The sequence below is a fragment of the Amphimedon queenslandica genome, unplaced genomic scaffold, assembly GCF_000090795.2.
Source record: "Amphimedon queenslandica unplaced genomic scaffold, v1.1 AMPQUscaffold_13479, whole genome shotgun sequence".
Classification (NCBI taxonomy): domain Eukaryota; kingdom Metazoa; phylum Porifera; class Demospongiae; order Haplosclerida; family Niphatidae; genus Amphimedon; species Amphimedon queenslandica.
Window position 1 is genome coordinate 365,106 of NW_003546285.1, and position 23,135 is coordinate 388,240.

Consider the following 23,135-nt stretch of genomic DNA (forward strand, 5'->3'; position numbering starts at 1 on the left):
TCTAGTTCTTTTAGCTTTGACGTTATCTGTTGCACAGAGAGAGCTAACCGATTGTATCTGGAGAAAGAGAAAAGAAAATGCATGTTACTACAATGCAATAATAATAATAATAATAATAATAATAATAATAATATAATTTAACTATATTCACAATGGAAATTTTATCATATTTAATTCATGATAACTATGGTCATTCGCAAAATGCATTATTCGTAAAAATGGCAAATTTGTTCTTGCTCTAATTATTAATAATAATTATTATTCTTAATTAATCCCAAGCCACACCCACTCAATGCTCCTCACTTGGTGTAGTCTTCTCTTTTCTGCAGTTGGTATTTTCTAATTATTCGTATTTCTCTGTGATCCCTATCGCTCTTCCATGTGATAAAATCGACTTTCTTTAAAAGCTTCTTCTCGTGATACTTTAATTTCCTCACCATTTTTAAAGGACCACGAGATCGCGGTAAAATACGCGCGAGATTACGAAGCCACGCCCACTAGTAGTAAAGTATGCGGAAATTAGCGGTAATGCACGGAAGCGGTAAAAATCTTATTTTCTCTATGATAACACTACATGTTTCTGCATTTTCTCGACTGTTGTGTTTTTGTGAGAGCTCTCCCTCTTCTCGGCAGTCACTCTAGTCCTGCCCATACACTCCAGGGCATTTTGAGTATTTCTGAGCCATAAGCGCTCTTTTCTCTCACTGCTTCTCCCTTGTTCTCCCTTCCCCCGATAATCCTCTCCGTCATGACTCTAGCCCGTACGCTCTTCTTGCTGTTGGCGTGTATGGTCGTATACTCTTCGTGTGAGTTTTAGTTGTACTTCATTCTCTGCCACAAGCGCCTCGCCCTTTGCTTATTTGCTAAAATCCGTTCATTCCCAATAATCCTGCTATCATTTTTCTGCTATCTTCCATTTCCTGTTGGCTGTACTACATTCTACTCTTCCTTATCCAGCACTCTCTCTCTCTTTTTTAGTCATGCCCACTTATTCCTAAATCTAATGCTATGTATTTTCTTTCTTTTACCATATAGGCACTTGTTCTCAGACCTGTGTTCATGGTACATGTGATAGTGCTAATACTTGCATGTAAGTTTTTGCACCTCGTTGCAGCAAAAATACATTATCTATACTTGTATGATACAAGCACTTTATTTATTTATTAATAAGCTACTATAATGAATTGGGGATTATTTTATAGACGTGACTAGGCTAAACCCTCCTTTCTCTGCCTCCTTATCTCTCTCCCTCTCTGTGTACATGTATGAAGTTACATTGTCCTCATTCTCTTTAATATATTCATTGGAGTTCATAATGTCCCTGGAGGGCTAGCTGCACACCTGCCTTCTCTAGCTGTCCTGCCCCTAATCCTCCTTCTCCTCCCTCTCTCCTTCCCTCTCTCCCCCCTCTGTAAACAGACTTACTTTTATCCGGACCTATTAGTCATCTACTGTATAAATAATGGACCTCATTAGCAACAACCCCCATTCCTGTGCTCTTACATATACATATGTATCAAAACTCATGTTAAAAGTGTATTTTATGATATGCTGCTGTTTGTTGCAAGATATAGATGTACCCTCTTCAATATTGATAGCATTAATTAACTTATGCTTGCAGTATGACTGGTCAAGGAAGTTGATACTGTACCTGATGAGTCAGACATTCTCATTCCCACCCTCTCCCTCTCTCTTTCTTTTTCTCTCTCCTTTCCTCTCTCTCTTACTCTCCCTCCTTCCCTCTCTCTCCCTCTCTTTCTCTCTCTCTCTCTCTTTTTACCCACAACCTTGCCAGCATGTCTGTGCCCTATGTCTGTGCCCTATGAGCTAACTTAAAATGAATGCTTTGTCTGCCTACTTGTTACACAATAAATAATTGATACGTCTATAATTACGTGCCCATCTGTATTTATACTACGTGTACATGTTAATGTATTATATCATTAATGCATGCATGTTATAAGTGAGTACTGTGTACATGTTGCTAGAGCTATAGCTGCAAGAAATCATTTATAGTGTGTAGTTTGTGTCCTTCTGTTTGATGTTGAGGCTCCAGATGTTGTGGCTCCCTTTATTGGTGATGCCATAGCTGACTGCCCTGCATATTTTTGTATCTTTGCCTTTCGTATTTTTATACCCTTGCCCAGCAAAATTTTAAACGTGCATGCATATGAGTTCTATTTTGTATTTATTTTGCCAACTCTGGCTATTTATGATCAACTATAATTTGATTGGTATAACTTCATTTTTTTTAAAGATTTGCTGACAAAATTTGTTGAAATGTTTGCCATATTTCTTGCTAAAAGTTTATTATTCTTGTTCCACTACACGTCATGACATCAATTATGTTCTCCATTTGTTTCAAAGCATAATACACAACCAGTCATCCTTAATATATAAAACTACATGTATATATATTAGACTCAATGCATTATATTTTATGTATATTAATTTATTTCCAATATAGCTGTGATCAGAATTGGTTTGGAACCAATTGCACTGAATTTGCCTGTAACCCTAATAACAATCCTTGCCTTAACGGAGCCACTTGTAGCCGTGGAGAAGGAAACGACTTTATCTGTCACTGTGCAGAAGGATACTCTGGTACCCTCTGTGACGGGAACGATGGTAAGAAAAGAGAGAGAGAGAGAGAGAGAAAGGAGGAGAAGAAAGAGAGAGAGAAAGAGAGAGAGAAAGGAGGAGAAAGAGAGAGAGAAAGGAGAAGAAAGAGGAGAATGAGAGAGAAGAAATTTTCTACTACATTGTCCAATGCATGCACATTTATTTCTACAAGATGTACATGTACATGTATCTAACTTATGAATATTCATGGTTGATTCCACTACTGGGGGTTATCGAGTTACTGTCTTCTCTGTGATGGAACCCATGGGAAATGTCTCCTTGAGATGAGAACCAGTGTATTGTATAACAATATAGACTATACAAAACATCTCTGCCCATAACTAATGAGTAAACACATCATTCACTTACTCTATATGTACATATCCATCTTATGTGTATTGAATGGAAATTTGTTATAATAATCATATATACATGTATGTACATGTACATGGATATGAAATTACATGTATCTTTCACTTTTGTATGCTGTTGTCTGTGTGTGTGTGTGTGTGTGCGTGTGTGTGTGTGTGTGTGTGTATGGGTGTGTTACAGTGAATGTATATCTAAGCCTGCTAAGATGTAGTCCATGGTTGTTGTTTGGCTTTGAAACTGTGATGACTGCCAAGCCTGGTGTCAACATTTTGTTTATCAAATTAGAACCGGAGGGGAGGGTAGAAGGGAGAGAAAGATGAAAAGATTAAGATTTTAAGATAAGACAGAACTGTTCACGCAATGGAGAAGTTTGATGGATAATCGATTGGATACTATATTTAAGTGCTCCTTTGAAGCTTAATTGTATTGTACTACTAATGCTTGGAGTACATTTATGTGTATGTGTGTGTTTTTTGAAGTCTCCACAGTTGTGGCATGCCTGCATAACTTTATAAGTGAAAGAATTTGTTTGTGGAGTTTATTGCATTCCCGCGTGTATGAATAACACTGTCCATCCATCACCATGCACTACATTAATATCAGCTAGCTCCTACTCTGCAGTTCACAGTCCAACAGTAGCTGTAGTAGGGATGTGCCATAGATTAAGAGATGAGTATTATAAATAAAGCATTGCCTTTTTCCTTGAGGTGTGATGTTTGAACTCTCACATGCATAACTAGGCCCTCTTTATATGTGTTGCAGTCAAGGGAAGAAAGCAGGGACAGTTGTTACTAGCTAGAACTTTGAGATGTGATAAGAGTCTCACTATTGATACTACAATGAGTATAGTGGGTAGATAAGAATGGATTGATCTCTCTCCCACCCTCCACTAGCCTCATTCTCTTTTACTATACTTTCAGTCTCTCCACTTTCTCTCCTCTTCTTGTAGTACACTAAACCATGACAATCACTGTATGTACAAGTACGTGTACACAAGTATAAGTACATGCATGTAATCTCTTTTATTTAAAGAAGAACTTAATCGTAGCAATAATTATCTTGATCTTAGTCTGTAGGATACATATAATTAACATATTTACACATACACACAATTATTGTGACTCCTTCTCTCACTTTCACTCTCTCTCCATTTCCTATCTGTTGCCCACTATCAATCACGCTAACTAATATCACATACAGTGTACATGTACATGTATAGCTAACTACAGGTCACGTATAACTACATGCCCATGTCTAACTTCACTCTAATCTCATTCATACTATACTATCCATTCCCACCACTTCGAAACAACAACATCACATTATACCTTTCATTTGCTGTTATTCATATCTGAGGGACCTTTCATCAATCAATCGAATTTGTACCCAATAAAAGCATTTGTCCTTATTTGTCCTTATTGGTCCGTGAGCCTGCATTCATTGAACCCACTCACTAGTATTAAATGACACACACTATATTCCAAAATGTACTACTGTACGTGTATACAGTGTATTATACACGTAAGGGGAATTCATATTACAACTACATGTATACTGTCTCTGTACTCCATTGTATTGGTTGAGGGGGGTTAATGGCCAATGGTATTTATAGCCTATAAATCCAATAATTGTATTTATTTTTCATTATTGTGACTCATAATTGCCGTGTTCACTTCTCGTGTAATTACTGTCATGCCTTTGGTCCATTTTATATAATACATTGCTATATACATTGTGGATGTACTTGTGGTATATTGTAGCTGTTCATGTGTGATTAGAGTGAAGTCATTCATGTTTCTTAAATGATTGTAGTAGCAATTTATCCAATAGCTCCCCCACACATTATCCTTATCCTTTATATTAGGGACAATATGTACATGTACAGTGTATATATAATGTATGTACATATGTATTTTAGTATAATATATTTTTATTCATTGAATGTCATAGACCCTCCATGATCTCATTCTACATGCATATAAATGTAATTAATTAATGACAACATGTCATATCCTAGTTATGTACACTGATTGCAATTGCATCTTGTTTATTCAGTATCTTTTTATTCCAGGCATTGATTATGTGATTACTAATACATTGTTATTATTATTACTAGTATTATTATTGTTATTATTATTGTGGATGTGGTCATTTATTTGTGGTGGTTGTATTGTTCTGGCCTTGTATGTTAACATAAAGCTTTATCATACACTCGATTTTATGCTTTATCTTTAATTCTCATCTCTTAATTTTACTGTATCTCTCCTGACTGACTTCCTGTCTCTTTTCTTCTAATCTAATTTTACTATTAAATTATATATTTTGTTTATTTTTTAAAGCCTAGTATCTACTTCTTTCCTTTTCCTTTTTGTTTGGGACTCTCTTTTATAGTCCTTCTCCCTCCTATTTTATTGTTCTCTTTCTCCCCCCCCTCTCTCTCTCTCTCTCTCTCTCTCCCCCTCTCTCTCTCTCCCCCCCCTCTCTCTCTCTCTCTCTTTAAAACCATATGTCATATGTTTCCTCTTTCTTTCTCATACTGGTCTGCCATTCTGTCTCTCTCTCCTTTCCACTTTCTCACAGTGACTCACCTCACTCCCTACCTCTTAATGCTTCCATTGTCCCATGAGAGAAACAGGACTGTTGATATAGCTGGCCACAATCCTTGACCATTAACACCAGCTCTTGTTATACCCACAAAAACACATGTACATGTATACAAGTACATGTACATGTATATATCAAAACAACACTAAAATTTAAATACTTTTAAAATATGAATTTTATGTTGACATGATGTACATGTACATACATGTACATGTCTGCAGCATTTGGAGCTCATGAAGGATTTTTGCAAGGCAAAATATGCATGTAGCAATCCTGTTTATGTTCACTGGTTTTTCTAATTATGGGCTATGATAATATTGTAACAATGCACCATCGATCCTCTGCATTTTTATAATAAAATTTAGAGTCACATCAACTTGTCTCTTTTAGCTGCATTTGGTCACAATTAGAGGAGAGAAAGGTCATACTTTACTGATATTGCAGCAAACACTCTTTGTTTTTATTATAAGCATATTATTCCAATTTATCTATCCCTCCCCCCTCTCTCTATCACTCACAATAGCCACCTAAGACATTCCTTTTTCCTAGTCTTAAACCAACTCCGTTACCATACACCAGATGACATTAAAATAACACCTGTTCTCCAGTGGCCATTGGGAATGGCCTAATACCAGTTATCAATGACTCTGTCAACACTATTTATGATATTAGTACTATGAATGTGGTTTCACCAGTGGAGAGCCTTTGTGATTTAGTCCACATGTAGTTTTATAATTTATAAGCTTTTGCTGGGAACATTAGTTCTTTAATGAGCTATGATTTCAGCTCCCTTAACCTCCCCTGCCTCTAATTAAGATTCTTCTATACTTTATATGTACATGTACATGAGCTGTGTATATAGGTACAGCTAGCTGAGTGTTAATTATCAATTATTACATTGTACATTGTACATATACATGTAGGTTAACAAGGTGCAATGTAGTCTATGTTTTGTGAATGTCAGTTTTGTAGTACTCACTTGCATGAAGTGTGAAGTGTGATTGGAGAGCTCTTTCCTCTACTATAGGCCCTCTCTTTCCTTGTACTGTGTAAACTTTTTGTGAAGTATTTATAATATGAACCTCCTACTATCAGTGTTGATTGTGCATCTGTTCCTCACACACACTCTCTCTCTCTCTTCCTTTCTTTCCTCTCTCTCTCTCTCTTTCTCTTTATAAAATAGTAGTAAAGCTTAATCTGATTAGCCTAACTTCCTCTCAAAATACTACATACGTACATTATGTGAGCATGTACATGTACATGTACATACTCACTTCGTGCTCCTCTCATATTAGACTATAATTGTATTTAGATTGCGAGAGACAGTAACTATACCATACAAGTTCTGCTTATACTACATGTACATGTACATGCATATACTCCGTATATTATGTTGTATTGTGTGTGTGTGTGTGTGTGTGTTTCTGTGTGTTTATTATGTGGTTTCTGTTTTGTATTGTCTTGTGTGAAGGTTGCATGGGAGTGTTATGGTTAATAGTTATTAATGTTATTGTTTTTATACTCTCTCTCTCTTGTGTCTTGTCCTGTCTAACTTAACCCTGCCTCTCACCTGTTTTTGTGTGTGAGAGTCTGCGAGTGCATAATATTGTATCATCTATTGTGTTAGCTTTAATCTTTGTTCTCTTTCTCTTTCTTTGATCCTCTCTCTCTCTCTCCCGCTCTCTTTTTTCTTTCTGTACGTCCTTTATAGGTCGTATACCTATAACCCTGTGCAATCACACCTCTAGTACCTCATGTAATTATGATGGTACATGTATAGTCGACCCGTACACTGGTAACGAGACCTGTGTATGTCAGTTTGGTCGTTCTGGTCCTACCTGTAATGATGTTGTCAACTATTGTCACGTTTACCCCTGCTACAATGGAGGTACCTGCATACTGACATCAGATGGTTACTACAAGTGTATATGTCCACCTGCTTTCGATCAAAGTCCTAATTGTCTGATCAGGAATCCTTGCAGCAATGGAACGTCCCCTTGTCTAAACGGAGGGACTTGCTACTCTGTCAATGGGACCAATGCCTGTCTGTGCCCACCAGGTAAGTCATTCAGTGAAATAAAGATCAAAATTATTCTTTTTCTTTCCCCCTTTTTTGTCTCTCCAGGTTTTTCTGGTGATATCTGTAACATATCACTATCTAACTGTGATCCCTCTCCCTGTGTTAATGGAGGTACGTGCAACGACATGTCGGATTTCACGGACTACACTTGCTCCTGTCCTCCTAGCTACTCCGGTAAAAACTGTCAGAACTATACCGACCCGTGCGACGGTTTTGAGTGCCTAAACGGCGGAGTATGTGATTCGTCTCAACTCAGCGACGACGGTTCCACCTACACTACCTCTTGTAACTGCTCTGCTGGTTTCGAGGGCGAGAGATGTGAGAGAGACATTGACGAATGTACTCGGTTCTCCCCTTGTCTTCATGGCGCTACTTGTATCAATCAGTACGATGGCTATCAGTGTTCCTGTGCTCCAGGATACAATGGTACTCGCTGTGAGAATAACATCAACGATTGTTCTCCGGTAAACCCGTGTCAAAATGGCGGAAAGTGTACAGACGGTCTTAACTCCTTTACTTGTGATTGTTCAGGGACTGGTTTTACCGGTTTAACCTGTAATGTTTCGACCAACACAACTTGTTCTTCTCTTGGTTGCTTCTTTGGTGGAAACTGTCAGTTTGACAGCTTCTCAAATAGAGACAAGTGTTCCTGCCCCGAAGGCTACTACGGTGAACTCTGTCTCTTTAAAGTCCAGACCTGTTTTCTTACCAAAAGCTGCAGTGTTAGTGGTACCAGTCATTGCTCTCAAAACAATGACTGTATCTGTAAGACAGGTTATACTGGTCCAACCTGTAACACCACTGATCCTTGTGCTACTAATCAAACCTCAGACCCAAGTTGCTCGTGTCCCCCTAAACTCACCCCTGGGGAGTGTTGTAGTGATTGTGCTAACGGAGGCACATGTCTGTACTTGGACGGACGGAAAACATGCATCTGTCCCCTTGGCTGGGGAGGCTCAGATTGTACCCAGGACGTTGATGAATGTTCCACGAACCCTTGTCAGAATGGGATGTGTATAAACACAGATGGAAACTATACTTGTACTTGTGCTAGTGGTTATACTGGGAGGAATTGTGAGGTGTATAATGGATCTTGTACTAACAGTACTTGTGATAATGGAGGGGTCTGTAGGGAGACTGGTGAAGGGCCTAAATGTGTCTGCCCTCATGCAAACTGCTCTTCATTGGCTAATAACAGTATCTGTGATGTAAGTTACACTTTGCTAATAATGCTTAAAAGCACAGTGTAGCCTTTATAAGTATCACAGCTTCGACATTTTGTAATGTCCCAATTGGTAAAAGCCTATGCAAAAGTACCTCTGAAATGAGGATACCTTTGTATTAAGGACAGGTAGTGTGGGCCCAATGGTGTCCTTAATAAAGAGGCTACACTGTGCATGTATTAAGGACAGGTAGTGTGGACCCAATGGTGTCCTTACTAAAGAGGCTACACTGTGCATGTATACATGTACACGCACCTTCATATTCATAATGTTTGTTACATGTGGCGTCTGAATGCTGTGGGAAAGTTTTCAGTATATAATTTAGGAGCTGTCAGGAAAGTTGTAAACAGCCTATTTATGAGTGTGTACTCCTGTTTGAGAAACAGAATATGAACTTTATCTTTGTTAGCATTATTACACAGCTAGTAATATTTACATAACAGTGGTAGCTTTTGATTTACAGATTCCAGGGAGGAGGGGGGAGAAGACAACTTTTCAAAGTTTTTGTGTTATTTTTATGTACATTTTATGCATGGAGTGAAGTTTTGTGGATATACAATTCAATAATCAACATATTTCAGCCTACGCTCATTTGATTATTTGGCCATAAATTGTTTCTGTTAATAATAATAATTTGTCTGTCAACTTGTAATAATATAACCAATATTTGCAATGGCACTCTTCCATTAGCTGCATATGTATACTTAATGATGCATTGAAGTGTGTGTGTGTCGGTGATAGAAAGAGGTAGTAATGAAGTTTATGTGTGACCACTCCTGTCCCTTTGATAGCTTGTGCTTGTGTCTTGTTTTGACTGCTTAATGTGAGAAGGAGTGGGAGGGAAAGAGAGAGAAGAGTTGTGTGTGTGTGCGTGTACATTTTTATACATGTACATGTACTTGCATGTTTGAAACTAAATGTGTGTGTGTGTTAGGATGTGTGGGGGCATACATGTATGTTGTGGTTGTCAATGTATTGTTGTGACTTTCCCTTCTCTCTCTCTCTGGCCTTCTTCTCTTCCTATTTCCTTTTCATTTTCATTCTCACACCTCTGACTCCCATATCCCATCTCTTTAATCCTTCCTCTCTCCCCCCTCCCTCCCTCTCCCTCTCTCTCTCCCTATAGCTCCATTGTTTCACCCCTGCCTGTGGTTATGACAGTTCTGACTGTACATTCAATGGGAACAGGACAACCAGCATATGGTCACAGTGTCCCTTCACCGACTGTAGGTCCAGCTATAAAGATGGTGTGTGTGATCAAAAGTGCAATAATGCCCCTTGTCTTTACGATGGGAATGACTGCTTGTTTTCACTGCCATCCTGCCCTCAACAGTAAGTTAAAGTCAGATAGACAGACACTGTATTTGGGGGATTTTATCATTATAACTTATTTCTCACTTTGCTTATACAATGTAAATAATTTCTTTCATCTCTCTCTCTCTCCTATAGAAATATTACTAGGTGTTCTGGTCTAGTTGGGAATGGTGTCTGTGATTTGTATTGTAACACTACTCAATGTCCCTTTGATACTGTTGACTGTGCTAAGCAAGTTTATGTAAGCATATGAATTTATTGATAGTAGTAAGATTAACATCCTCTTTCTTTCTCTCTCTCTTTCAATTTTAGCTTCCCGGTACACTCATAATGATCCTGTTTTCTCTTCCGAGCGTTCAGTTTGATCACAGTCACATTGAGCCGTTTCGTCGGTCGCTGGGACGCCTCATAAACGCTGAAGTTGAAGTACTCAGTTACTCCAATATATCAAAGGAAGAAGCAAGCATGTATATTGATAATACAAGAATTGATGCACCACTAAGGTAAGAAAGAGAGAGAGAGAGAGGGAGGGAGGGAGGGAGAGAAGGAGGGAGAGAGAGAGAGAAGGAGGGAGAGAGAGAGAGAGAGAGAGAGAGGAAAGAAAAGTGGAGAAAAGAAATACATGTACTTTTTATAATCTTTTATTTATTTTTCTTGTAGTTACTGGAAGGTTACCATGCTTATCAACATTCAATACTGTGTACAGGCTTGTCCCACATCAATAGAACAAGTAAGGGAAATGACACACATTGAATCAGTTACTGTTGTCATCATTCTTTTATCATTATTATTGTTACTACTGTATGTCATTATTATCCTGTAGGTGATAAGGATTGTTAGAGCATCTTCTGGCAGTGTGAAATTAGATGATTTTGGCATTGTGGAAGCAATCGGTAAGTTAGGGAAACTTCAAAGTGGTGTACATGTACATATACATACATTGTACAATCATACATGTACATGTATACCAGTACACTTGGTTCGTATATACAGTATAATACAGTATATGTACATATACTTACATGAGCTCTCTATGATCTAATGTATAGTTGTCATTGTCTATGTGGTTTCTACTAGTGACTTTGTGTGGTTTGTCTTGGCCCATACTGTGGCTCTACTATACAGTGCATGTATTGTGAATGTCATTTGTGGTCAGAATAGGAAAAGTCCATTTTATGGGACATGCCACCACATTGCCACATTAGGTCATCTTTTATTGCTGAGCAGCCAAAATTTCTATCATAATTGTCTCATTGTACTATACATGTACATGTACTTGACCTCGAGATGCACACATGTACATGTACATGTAATAGTTATAAAATAAATTAGACTTTTAAACTCCCATGTTTGTTCTTTTACTTTATGTTTATTAATCCTACTACTTGCAGTTATTAATGTTTAATAATTAAGGCATTAAATTTTAGTTTTATGCATTTATTACTATATTTTTATTCAAATTAATTATCAATTTATTCTAATTTATTTCTTTTTTTCTTTATTTCCAATAGAGGGCTCGCCTCCCCCTCCTCCAAGCTCCCCAACCACGCCCCCAAACAACTCAGCGTCCGCTACCTCAATAATAGTTATCATTGTATCAGTCTCAGTTAGTATCCTAATAGTAGTACTAGTCGTTGGGGTTCTTGGTAAGAGAGTAAGAGACAATGGCGGAGTTGGTAAAGTATTAAAGAAAGTCCGGTCTCGTGGAATATGGCATGTTGACGGGCGAGATCAGACTAATAATTCCGGTTCCAATACACAAGATACTACCGATTTGGATAGACGCTCTTCCTCGCCCGAATGTGTAGCTGATTCCTTTAGCCAGACTGATAGGAGAGGCTATTACATATGGCAGCCGATTAAAGTCTCTGTCGACGGAGAGGAAAGTGGCTCTGTAGCAGTCATTGGTGAGAGGGGTAAAGATTTGAGGAGATGGACTCCACTTCATTGCGAGACTGTTCGTTTCTCTGGCGACAATACCCTACAGGATATACTCATGAGGGACCACAGTCAACTGGACGCGCAAGGCCCCGGTGGATTCACGCCTCTAATGATAGCGATTGTGTCACAAGAAAAGAAAAACCGACACAAGTTGATAACAGTTCGTACGGACTCCTCCTCCTCTTCATCTGATCAGAGCGAGCGCGATATCCTCATGACGAACTGTGCCCCGTCTTATTCCCACCCAGGTGCAGTTGACGGTATGATACTCCCCGGCCACTACCCTGGACACCACCCACCTCACATCTCTCCCTACTCTCCAGTTGGTATTCTTGTGTCTCATTGTGCTAACGTTAATATTACTAATGATTACGGACAGACTGCTCTTCATTTGGCTGCCAAGCTTGGTCGAGAGGATTATATTCACATTCTGCTCTCAGCTAAGGCTGATCCTAATATTCAGGACATGTGGGGACAGACCGCGCTTCATGTTGCTATTGGAGCTGCTACTCCTGGAGCATTCAAGGTACGAGTCTTGTATATTCTTGTATATTCTAGTATATTGTTGTAGACTTTTGCCTTATTTATATTTTAATTTTTGCATTTTCTTGTATCATCTCATATATTCTTGTATATCTCTGTATATTCTTGTGCATTATTGTGCATTCTTGTATTCCCTCAGGCTTTATTGGCCTATCCAAAGACGAGTATGGAGTTGAAGAGCATGGGCGGAGTGACCCCACTGATAATGTGTGTCAAGATGGCTAATCACCCTATGCTACAGCAACTCATCACTAAAAACGTGGACATTGCAGCCACTGACAATGAAGGTAAGAATAATAAAATAAAATTATGATTTTAATATTTTCTACATTAAATTTTAAATTTATTTATTGATTATTTTTATTATTTTTAAAATTATAATTTTTAATCATTTAAAAATATTTTCTACAATTTATTTATTATCTATAATTATAATTTATTATTTTATTTTTTTTAATATTTTTATGATTTATTTATTAATTATTATTATTATTATTTATTTATTTCATTTTAAAAATATTATTTTCTTTTTTTTTCAGGTCGTACAGCAGTCCATTGGGCAGCAATGATAAACAATATCGAGGCTCTTAAAATGCTCATCAAACAAGGGCCAGACAATATTAAAGACGCTCCAAACGGTCGTGGGGAGACAGCACTCTACCTTGCCTGTAGAGAAGGGGCCACAGAGTGTGTCAGATATTTACTGTTTGAGTGTTTTGCTAATAATACTTTGATGGATATGCTGGATAAGTCTCCATTGCAGATTGCTTATGAGAGACAGCATGCTGATGTTGTAGAGCTACTTAAGCAAGCTAATCAAGCGTCTTGTGCTATGCCTATACCACCACCGCCTTCAAGCTATAACCACAAGGTAGGCATTTTGTCAAAATGTAATTTTTTACCAAAGCACCCTGTACCTTGGATATTTTCAGAAAAATTGATAAAAAATTACCCCCGATTTTTATTACATTTTCTGATGTATATTGATGTCCTTGTGCTATGTAGAAAGTTTGAGCCGATTCTGACTTAAATTTTTCAGGTTACAGCCATTTTAAGGAATTTGCCAAAATCCGAAAAATACCCAAGGCTATTAGCCTTGGGTATTTTCAGAAAAATGGCTAAAAAATCAGCCCCAATTTTTATTACATTTCTTGATACGTATTGATGTCCTGAGCTTATTCTGACTTGCATGAATTAATTTATTTCATGAAAATTTATCAGAATCATAATTATACTAATTAAATTTTATTTTTAATTTTATTTCCAGGTACACGTATCTTCAGCCAACCCAATGTTCAGCCGTGCCAATACTATCAAAATGGAGCCGGGGCTACCCTCCCCTCACATTCCACCATCGTACCAGCAATCACTAGCCAGTAACCTACCCATTGGCATGTCGTATCCCCTCCCACCACGAAACGGGCTGTATCCCCTAAGACTCCTCCCACCCACTACCACTAACCAAGGAGTTCCACTTATGCAACACTCTGATCAAGAAGGAGGAGGAGGAGGGCCTGGTATTCCAAGAGTATCGTCCATAGAGGCCGAGTTGGAGCAACTTGTATCGTTAGCTTTTACTTATCCAAGTCCTATCTCTCACACCACTTCTCCGGCTACTCAAGGAATTTCATCTTTTGAGCAGACCTCGCCCGGTCACTCTACTCCAGGGGAGGGTGTGTCTCCTGGCCTATCCCATCATCAGGATTATTCTCCGGCTAGTTCTAATTCGCCATCAGTCTATCCAGTCAGTAATCAGACCACGCCTCCAGCATCTCACGTAACCACGCCCCCTGCGTCTCATTTGGGTGGAGCTGGATCTCAGCCTTTAAAGCACCTTCCACTATCGACTGGGTATTCTCAAGATTATCAGCCAAACTCTGTCTCATCTGTCGATCAGTTGTCCTACAACACGGCCCTACAGAGTATAACTCATGCTCACCTACCTGGTGGCCATAGTCCACCGATTGCGCCAATGACTTCACCCGATCCGTTGTCTCTACCGCTAGCATCGTCAAGCCAACCCAACGGACTATCCCCTGGAGGACAAGGGACGTCTTTTACGACAAAAGAAAACCACAGTCCGTCGACAGGCTACCAGTGCTTTCCTTCACCTCCGAAAGAAGTCGGGGAGTATTGTTACCCAAAACCTCATACTGTTGATCCTACTGCCGACATTATAAATAGTCTAACTCCTTCACCGGAAGACTATAGCTCTCAACAGACGAGTGTAGAGACCTCGTCTCCATCGCAGTACCTACCCCAGCATCAGTCTACGGTCCTCAGACATTATGCATATGATTACAGTGCTGCCACTTACAATCCTGCCCAGTTGTGTGAGGGCGAGTATCATCAGCAGCATCTCCCGGGGATATCAGTATCTTACAATGCGCACGAGAGCACTGTATGAGGTCTTCACAATGCATAATAGTAGTGCATGCTTACTGGTGTAAATAATAGAGACTATAGCTATTGTATTTTTGTATTGTCGTGAAATGCTTAGTGTCTTCTATATGTTTCATTGTACTACTACTACTAAGTAAAGAGCAACTATTTTTCCTCCGTCTCTCTCTGTATCATACACACATTTCTTTATTTTCTATATTTTCAGTCATTCCATCCTCCTCTCTCTCTCTCTTTCTTTCTCTTGACAGTTAAATCTACGATACTTTTAATGATAATAAATACTATTGTTATTTTCAATATTCATTTCCCTCTTTTTCTATTCTCTCTTTATCCTTTTATTACTAGTACTTCTTTGTTATATTATGATTCGTGTTTTACATCTGCTGTAAATGTTATTTTACCTTTTATTATTATTATTATTATTATTATTATTATTATTATTATTATTATTTCTGACTGTTAAACTGTACTATGTAGTTGAAATTTATTATTAAAATAAAATGGATGCAATCTATAATAGCTAAACTAAAGTGGTCTCAATGAAAAAGGCCATATTCATACGCTGTATTTGTCTCAATAATAATTTGTGATCAGAATTGGATCATGTTTTACATACATTCATTTATAAAAGACAATATTACAAATCAGTAAAGCCAGTGAATTATTATCTTTCTCTCTATTGGATAGTCTTTGAAATTCTTTTTATACCAACTATGAGTGATCCTAGCTGAAAGTAACAGTAGACCAATAGTGGAAAAGAGAGGCAATAGGAGATACAAGTTATGGCAGTTACTGCATAGGAGCAATGATAAGTATATGAGTATCTCTGCTGTGTAGTGTGGAGAGCTTACATGATCAAACCAATCTCCTTTTGGAATGGCATATCTTTCATTTCTTTCTCTTAATTTCGCTAGTATGGTGTGACATTTGAACTGATGAAGACTTGACCACAGAAACAGCACAATCCCTGCAGCTTGCTTCCAAGTGCAGTGCACCAAAAAACTCCATTTTATTGGGATGTGGGTCACCTGGTGACCATTGTCTAGCTGATGGAGTGCAAGTGGTGCCAATGAAGTGTAGAAAAACAGTCCAAAGGCGAAATGGCCGAGATGCATTCGACTCGATCCAAATCGTGTAATAAAAAATGATTCATAAGTTCTCCTAAAAAGTTGTAACAGGATTACTAATAGAACCAGAGCCACCTCAAGTGGGATATGACCACTTCGTATAACAATAGATTTGGTTGGCTTTGCAAATGGTAAAACTCTGACATCAAAGTGGAGAAAAGAAGCTATGTACTCATATTCTGCTGTATCGATAAAGGCCAAGCAGGATATAAAAACGGTCCAAATAAGACCCCACAGGTAGAAATATGCAAACCACCTAATAAAGTGATACCAAACTTGCATCTAAAATTTTTTATTTCTAACTTTTTAGGAACAGTGATGTCAAAAAGATTGAAGTTCTCTCTTCTGGTTTCTTTCCTCGTCTTTCCATAGTAGACAAACGTTTGGAATATTCCAGACAATACTGCCCTGCAGGGAAAGACCATATTTAAAAAGAGAGACAGAGAAATTGAGCAAAAATATGGCAGCAACAAAATCTCCATTTTTCTTTAATAACTAGTTTATAACTAGCTTATTAATAACTTTTAATAAGCAGAATTACTGCCGTATTATACCTAAATATCTAATTAATCGTATAAAAGTAATATTGAGTAATTAATTTGTTTTTGTAGGAAATTCTGCCAGTTTCTTGTACATAACAATGTACCTCTCGATCTCTTTATAGGAAGCAGACCTACAGACAGAGACCCACCGAGAAAAAGAGGTGGGCGGAATGGAGAGAATCGCTCTTCCATCTCTCATCGTCCTAGTCTTCTTATTGTGCTTCTCAGGACAAAATGTACACTCAACTTTCTCTCCATTGGCATCTGACAATGAAAAATACAAGTATGCAATACCTCAATTAAGTACAGGACTTTTTGAGTTTTTCTTTCAATACAGGAATTTAGTCGTTGAGATGTTTTTCCACGTGTACGATAATTACATGGTAAGCAGATGCATGTACATGTACATGATATAATGTGACTTTATTTGTTTTTATTTTTGAATAGAAATATGCATACCCAGCTGATGAACTGATGCCTTTGAGTTGTAAAGGGAGAGTGAGAGGGAGAGAGCCTAGTCGAGGAGACGTGGATGATTCTTTGGGAAGGTAAACGAAAAAGAGAGAGAGAGAGGGAGGGAGGGAGGGAGAGATAGAGAGAGAGGGAGGGAGGAGGAGAGAGAGATACATGTACAATAGTACATTTAGCGAAATAAATATTATTATTATTATTATTATTATTATTATAAAAAGTACAATAGTTAGAAATAAAACAGGTTGAAATGCATACACTTAGATGTAGAAAAATATGAAATTTAAGAACGAAAGAAAAGTTATTATTATTATTATTATTAATCTAATTTGTAATGTCTATCCTAAATTATACTTTCATTTACATGTTGGCAGGCAATAACTCATATTATTATTATTATTATTATTAAAAAAAATTATTTATTAATTTCTTGTTAGGTTTTCTCTAACTCTAATTGATAGTCTTGATACTTTAGCTGTAAGTCCGCACACTCTAGTATACTTTAGTGCACTCTAGTATACTCCAGTAAACCCTATATTATTTCCAGGTGATTGGTGCTATTGATGAATTCAGTGATGGTCTGAAGAGAGTCCTAAAAGACGTTAGGTTCGACGCTAATTTGACAGTATCAGTTTTCGAGACTAACATTCGGGTTTTAGGGTAAGCTACTCATCAATTAGGTTGTACATGTACATATACATGTACATGTAGGTAGATAGGACCTTATTATTTCTATAATATGGCAAAATAGCTATGAGAGATTTCTCCATTTTATTATAATTTTCTGATACATACATGTACATGTATACATAACTTTTTAAGTTGCTCAAAAATTAGGCCAGAGTCCCTGCACTACAGTACAGGGACTTTGGCCAAATTTCGCCAAAAATGAAAAGGTATAAGAATCCTGCATTTTTATGATTTTTCTCATGCATATACATGTCCTTATGCTGTGTATCAACTATGAGTTGATTTTAATCAAAATTAGATGTAGATTTCTTATGAGTTAAATTTCATCAAAATGGCCAAGAGAGAGTTTTTATTGCATTTCCTGATGTATATACATGTACATGTTCTTTCGTTGTGTAGCAAGTTTGAGCTAATCCCAGTTGAAATTTAGATTCTTTAAGAAATTATTAAAGTTGTTTTTAAGCATGCATATAAATATGGCTATATATGTGCATGTTATTCATGTCAGATATTGTCTGTGTTCTTGTTACTATGAAACTATTTGGTTTGGCTCACTTTGACTAAAATTAGCCAAAAACTCACTACAGGGCTATTGTTAATGATGAATGATAGTAGCTGCCTAATAGTGTCAAAATAGTATTTTAATAAAGAGGAATCATATTGAGACATCAAATAAAACTTTTGCATGACGTACAGTACATGTACATGTAGATATACGTCTAGCATTGGGGCAGATAATAATCTCATTGTACATGTATAATCATACTGATAAATCATTACTTCTTTCTCCCTCCCCCCCCCTCTCTCTCTCTCTTTCTCTCTCTCTCTCCAGTGGTCTATTAGGAGCTCATTTTGCTGCTGATGCTCTAAAGTCTAAAGGCCATCCTCTCCTCCAGTGGTACGATGGAGAACTAGTGGGTATGGCCAAAACTGTCGGTGATAAGCTACTGCCAGCATTCAATACATCAACAGGGATACCATATTCCAGAGTAAGACAAACAGTAATACATGTACTACTAGAATTAAGACGATGCATGTGCATGTACATGTATGTACATTGTACAAGTTTACAATCACCATATTAATTCATATTCTAACCCTATTCCATTCCACATTATATAATTAACATTACAAGATTATCAGAACGATAATCTATGGATTCTCAATTAGATTAAGTTACAAATGTATCTAAATGTCTTGTAGTGATTGTAAGCTTAAGTCCAACAACTTGAACTCCTCGAGCTCCAAGCAGCAACTGAGAAGTTTGTGAATTAGAATACTAAAAATTGCATACAAGAAATAAATAATTTCTTTAATTTATTAAATATAAAGATTACTTTAGTAATCATTGCGTTCACATACTCTGCAATCTTTTCTCAAAGAAATTCCCATGCTTGTGGTTATCAAACAGGAAGTCAATGAATCTAATTAGAGACAACCCACGAGTGCCTTTTACAAATTATCTACTATAAGTACCAGAGCATAGCTATTGTTCTGTATCGTTTCCACGTTGGAGTTTCCAATCCCGGTAATTTTTTGGAGGGGTGTGAAGAGCACCCCGCCCCTATAATTAACTATGATGTAATGCTCTGCCCCTTTAATTAATTAATTAATTATTGTGATACCCAACCCCTTTAATTACTGCAAGGAGATAGTCATGAACAATAATTATGTATGGTTAGTGTAAATTTTGAGGCTTTAAAGAAGAGCATTTGCTTGTTCTTTAGCATAATTTCATGTTTTGTGGTTAAAACAGGATGTCAATGAATCTAATTAGAGACAACCCACGAGTGCCTTTTACAAATTATCCACTATAAGTACCAGCAATGTAGCCATGTCAGTTTTATTCACGTTCAGTTCACGTTGGAGTATCCAACTCAACCCTATAATAATTTTTTGGAGGGGTGTGGCTGTAAAAGTGCACCCCGCCCCTTTAATTAATTATTGTATTAAATAATTATTTGCAGTTCCTTTACTTAATAAATGGACAATCGTCTTCATTTTTGCTAGCTTAGGCTGAGTCTTAATGTTTTACACTCATCTAATACCATGTAGCTAGAACCTTTTGTGGCCCAAAATTTTTGTGAATTTCAAGATTCATTCAAAATTCACGAAAATAAAATCCACAAAAATTGATTTAATATGGTCGGTCAAATGGCAGAAAATTGTGAAAATGAAAACACGGAATAGATTTTTTGATGAATTTGCGAAATTTTGGACCATGAAAATTTCTTGTTATACTAATATACATTATCTTTTTCTAATGTAATAATTCTCTCTCCTCTAACAGATTAATCTCAGATATGGTATGAATGACACTGAAGCTGGTAACACTACCTGCACCGCCTGTGGGGGTACCATACTGATGGAGTTTGCCGCCCTCAGTCAGTTAACAGGAGACCCAGTCTACGAGGTAAGAGGAGACCCTTTGAAGGTGTGGCTGCTAATAGATGTGGTTTGTCAATAGAGAAAGGCCCACCAGGCGATGGAGGCTATATGGAACTTGCGTCATTCGGCAAATCATTTGGTTGGCACTGTAGTGAATGTACACAATGGACAGTGGACTAATAAAGGTAATGTATATTAATACATGTACATGTACATGTATTTATGTGTACTTCTAGCAAGAATTAATGAATATCACTTTGTACATGGAGCAAACATTGCTGTGAACATAAATGTACATGTACATGTACATTTATAATATAAACTAAACTATTAATAAAAATGCATATATACAGTATACATATACATGTTACATGTATGAGTGTCTGAGTTAAAAATAGATAGATAAATAATAGAACATAATAGTATACAGTAACATTTATTTACATGCATGCATAAAGTACATGTGTACATGTATTTGTACATATACATACGTGTACATATACATGTATGTACATGTACATGTATGTACATGTACATGTATGTACATGTACATGTAGTACTTGTAGCAATAGTCACTTCATTAGAATAAGGATAATCATGTTGTTTCTCTCATACACAGACAGTGGTGTAGGAGCTGGTATTGATTCATATTATGAGTATTGTCTAAAGTCATACATACTACTGGGAAAGAAAGACTACCTCACTAGATTTACTAAAGTAACAAAAATTAAATAATAATAATAATAATAATAATAATAATAATAATAATAATAATAATAATAATAATAATAATAATAATAATAATAATAATAATAATAATAATAACGGTATATACATGTAGTCCCTTCTTTCTTTTGTGTTTATTATTATTGTTGTTGTTATTATTGTTGTTGTTGTTGTTGTTGTTATTTATTTATTTTTATGTAGCATTATTCTGCTATCAAACGTTATGTGTCAAACGGTCCATTTCTATTGGGAGTCAACATGAACTCACCAGCTAAACCAAGCAAGCACTTCATGGACTCACTCCTCGCCTTCTGGCCTGGACTACAGGTACAACTAGATTATTATTATAATAAAAATTGGGAGTGATTTTTGAGCCATTCAGATTTTGGCATAAATTATTTTTTAAATGGCCATAACTTGGAAAAATTCAAGTCGGAATTGGCTCAAAATTTCTACATAGCAAAAGGACATCAATATGTATCAGAAAATGTAATAAAAATTGGGGGTGATTTTTTAGCCATTTTTTGAAAAAAGCATGGGCTATAGCCTTGGGTATTTTTCAGATTTTGGCATATTTTTTAAAATGGCCATAACTTGAAAAATTCAAGTCGGAATCGGCTGAAACTTTCTACACAGCATAAGGATGTCAATATGTATTAGAAAATGTAATAAAAATTGGAGGTGATTTTTTTAGCCATTTTTTGGAAAAAAGCATGGGCTATCCTTGGGTATTTTTCAGATTTTGGCATATTTTTTAAAATGGCCATAACTTGAAAAATTCAAGTCGTAATCTGTTCAAACTTTCTACACAGCATAAAGACATCAATATGTATCAGAAAATGTAATAAAAATTGGGGGTGATTTTTTAGCCATTTTTTGAAAAAAGCATGGGCTGTAGCCTTGGATATTTTTCAGATTTTGGCATATTTTTTTAAATGGCCATAACTTGAAAAATTCAAGTCGTAATCTGTTCAAACTTTCTACACAGCATAAAGACATCAATATGTATCAGAAAATGTAATAAAAATTGGAGGTGATTTTTTAGCCATTTTTTGAAAAAAGCATGGGCTATAGCCTTGGATATTTTTCAGATTTTGGCATATTTTTTAAAATGGCCATAACTTGAAAAATTCAAGTCGTAATCTGTTCAAACTTTCTACACAGCATAAAGACATCAATATGTATCAGAAAATGTAATAAAAATTGGAGGTGATTTTTTTAGCCATTTTTTGGAAAAAAGCATGGGCTATCCTTGGGTATTTTTCAGATTTTGGCATATTTTTTAAAAAGGCCACAACTTGAAAAATTCAAGTCGGAATCGGCTCAAACTTTCCAAAATTTTTTTCTAAAAATGCTCGTAAACATTTAAAGGGTAAAGCCAGGCTACATGTAGCATTTGAAGCATTAATTCATTTTGCTTTAGCAGAGACAAGTTACGTGTGTAATTAAATGTACATGTACATGTATAACGTTTCTAGCTGCTAGAGAACCACTGTAGCCTCAGGCTCTTGTACTCAATATAAAAAATATATTATTTTTATAAAATATCAGGTGGTATAAATAAGGGAGTGTTTGAAATTAAATGTTTGCATACAAAGTGTGCATTTTTATTGGATACATACACAGGATTATGTAACATTAGTTAATGGACTTAGTGCACATGCATGTCATGGAACAGTTTCACACGTGCCAGCTGTAAGTCTTAGGTCATAGTTTAAATTATTAAAAATCAAAATTGATAGACACTTGCCTTTAATAGTGGAGCATGTACATACTTGAAAGCCATAATGAGTGAGTAAGATAATATATAGACACTGCCCTTCAAGGAATTAAAATATTGACATATAACATGATTTTTGCTGGTTGTATGCACACACACACAGTTAAATAACATTACCTCATGATACTAAAAACTACGTATGTCTTTACTAGTGACTGTGTGACCAATGTACAAAATACTACATCATATATACTATTGGTAGGAGTGTCATTCTTGAATACTATCACTTGTACTATTGATGTATGTATAATGTTAAAGCAATACACTTTTACTGCTAATTTCTCAAAAACTGCATTCAGAATCGGCTCA

General features: G+C 36.6%; 4 protein-coding genes across 4 annotated transcripts in view; 2 read left to right on the top strand and 2 right to left on the bottom strand.

Annotated features, from left to right (window-relative positions):
* LOC105312028 (U3 small nucleolar ribonucleoprotein protein IMP3-like) overlaps window positions 1–508 on the bottom strand; it is a 3,984-nt gene extending 3,476 nt beyond the window's left edge. The window contains exons 1-2 of the mRNA XM_011404338.2: window positions 304–508; window positions 1–57 (exon numbers count right to left, since the gene is read on the bottom strand). Coding sequence (XP_011402640.1) covers window positions 1–57; window positions 304–440 — 194 coding nt within the window. The 5' untranslated portion in view covers window positions 441–508. The remainder of the gene's footprint in view (window positions 58–303) is intronic.
* Window positions 509–748: 240 nt separating this feature from the next.
* On the top strand, window positions 749–15,106 carry Notch (neurogenic locus notch homolog). Its single transcript, NM_001279299.1, is given in 14 exon segments — window positions 749–806; window positions 1,036–1,090; window positions 2,468–2,628; window positions 7,310–7,657; window positions 7,724–8,886; window positions 10,028–10,233; window positions 10,351–10,456; window positions 10,528–10,718; window positions 10,876–10,945; window positions 11,039–11,108; window positions 11,727–12,682; window positions 12,839–12,986; window positions 13,239–13,570; window positions 13,967–15,106. Coding segments are annotated over 14 exon segments (5,004 nt in total).
* Window positions 15,107–15,483: 377 nt separating this feature from the next.
* LOC105312044 (polyprenol reductase-like) lies at window positions 15,484–16,774 on the bottom strand. The gene is made up of 2 exons (XM_019994262.1): window positions 16,533–16,774; window positions 15,484–16,485 (listed from the first exon to the last, which is right to left on the bottom strand). Exons 1-2 carry the CDS (start codon window positions 16,709–16,711, stop codon window positions 15,747–15,749), a joined length of 918 nt encoding a protein of 305 aa, XP_019849821.1. The 5' UTR covers window positions 16,712–16,774; the 3' UTR covers window positions 15,484–15,746.
* Window positions 16,775–16,850: 76 nt separating this feature from the next.
* Window positions 16,851–23,135, top strand: part of LOC100641797 (ER degradation-enhancing alpha-mannosidase-like protein 3) — an 8,239-nt gene continuing 1,954 nt past the window's right edge. Inside the window, exons 1-10 of the mRNA XM_019994261.1 lie at window positions 16,851–17,054; window positions 17,109–17,154; window positions 17,219–17,319; window positions 17,680–17,719; window positions 17,790–17,902; window positions 18,765–18,921; window positions 20,223–20,345; window positions 20,400–20,505; window positions 20,940–21,037; window positions 21,248–21,373. Coding sequence (XP_019849820.1) covers window positions 16,942–17,054; window positions 17,109–17,154; window positions 17,219–17,319; window positions 17,680–17,719; window positions 17,790–17,902; window positions 18,765–18,921; window positions 20,223–20,345; window positions 20,400–20,505; window positions 20,940–21,037; window positions 21,248–21,373 — 1,023 coding nt within the window. The 5' untranslated portion in view covers window positions 16,851–16,941. The remainder of the gene's footprint in view (window positions 17,055–17,108; window positions 17,155–17,218; window positions 17,320–17,679; window positions 17,720–17,789; window positions 17,903–18,764; window positions 18,922–20,222; window positions 20,346–20,399; window positions 20,506–20,939; window positions 21,038–21,247; window positions 21,374–23,135) is intronic.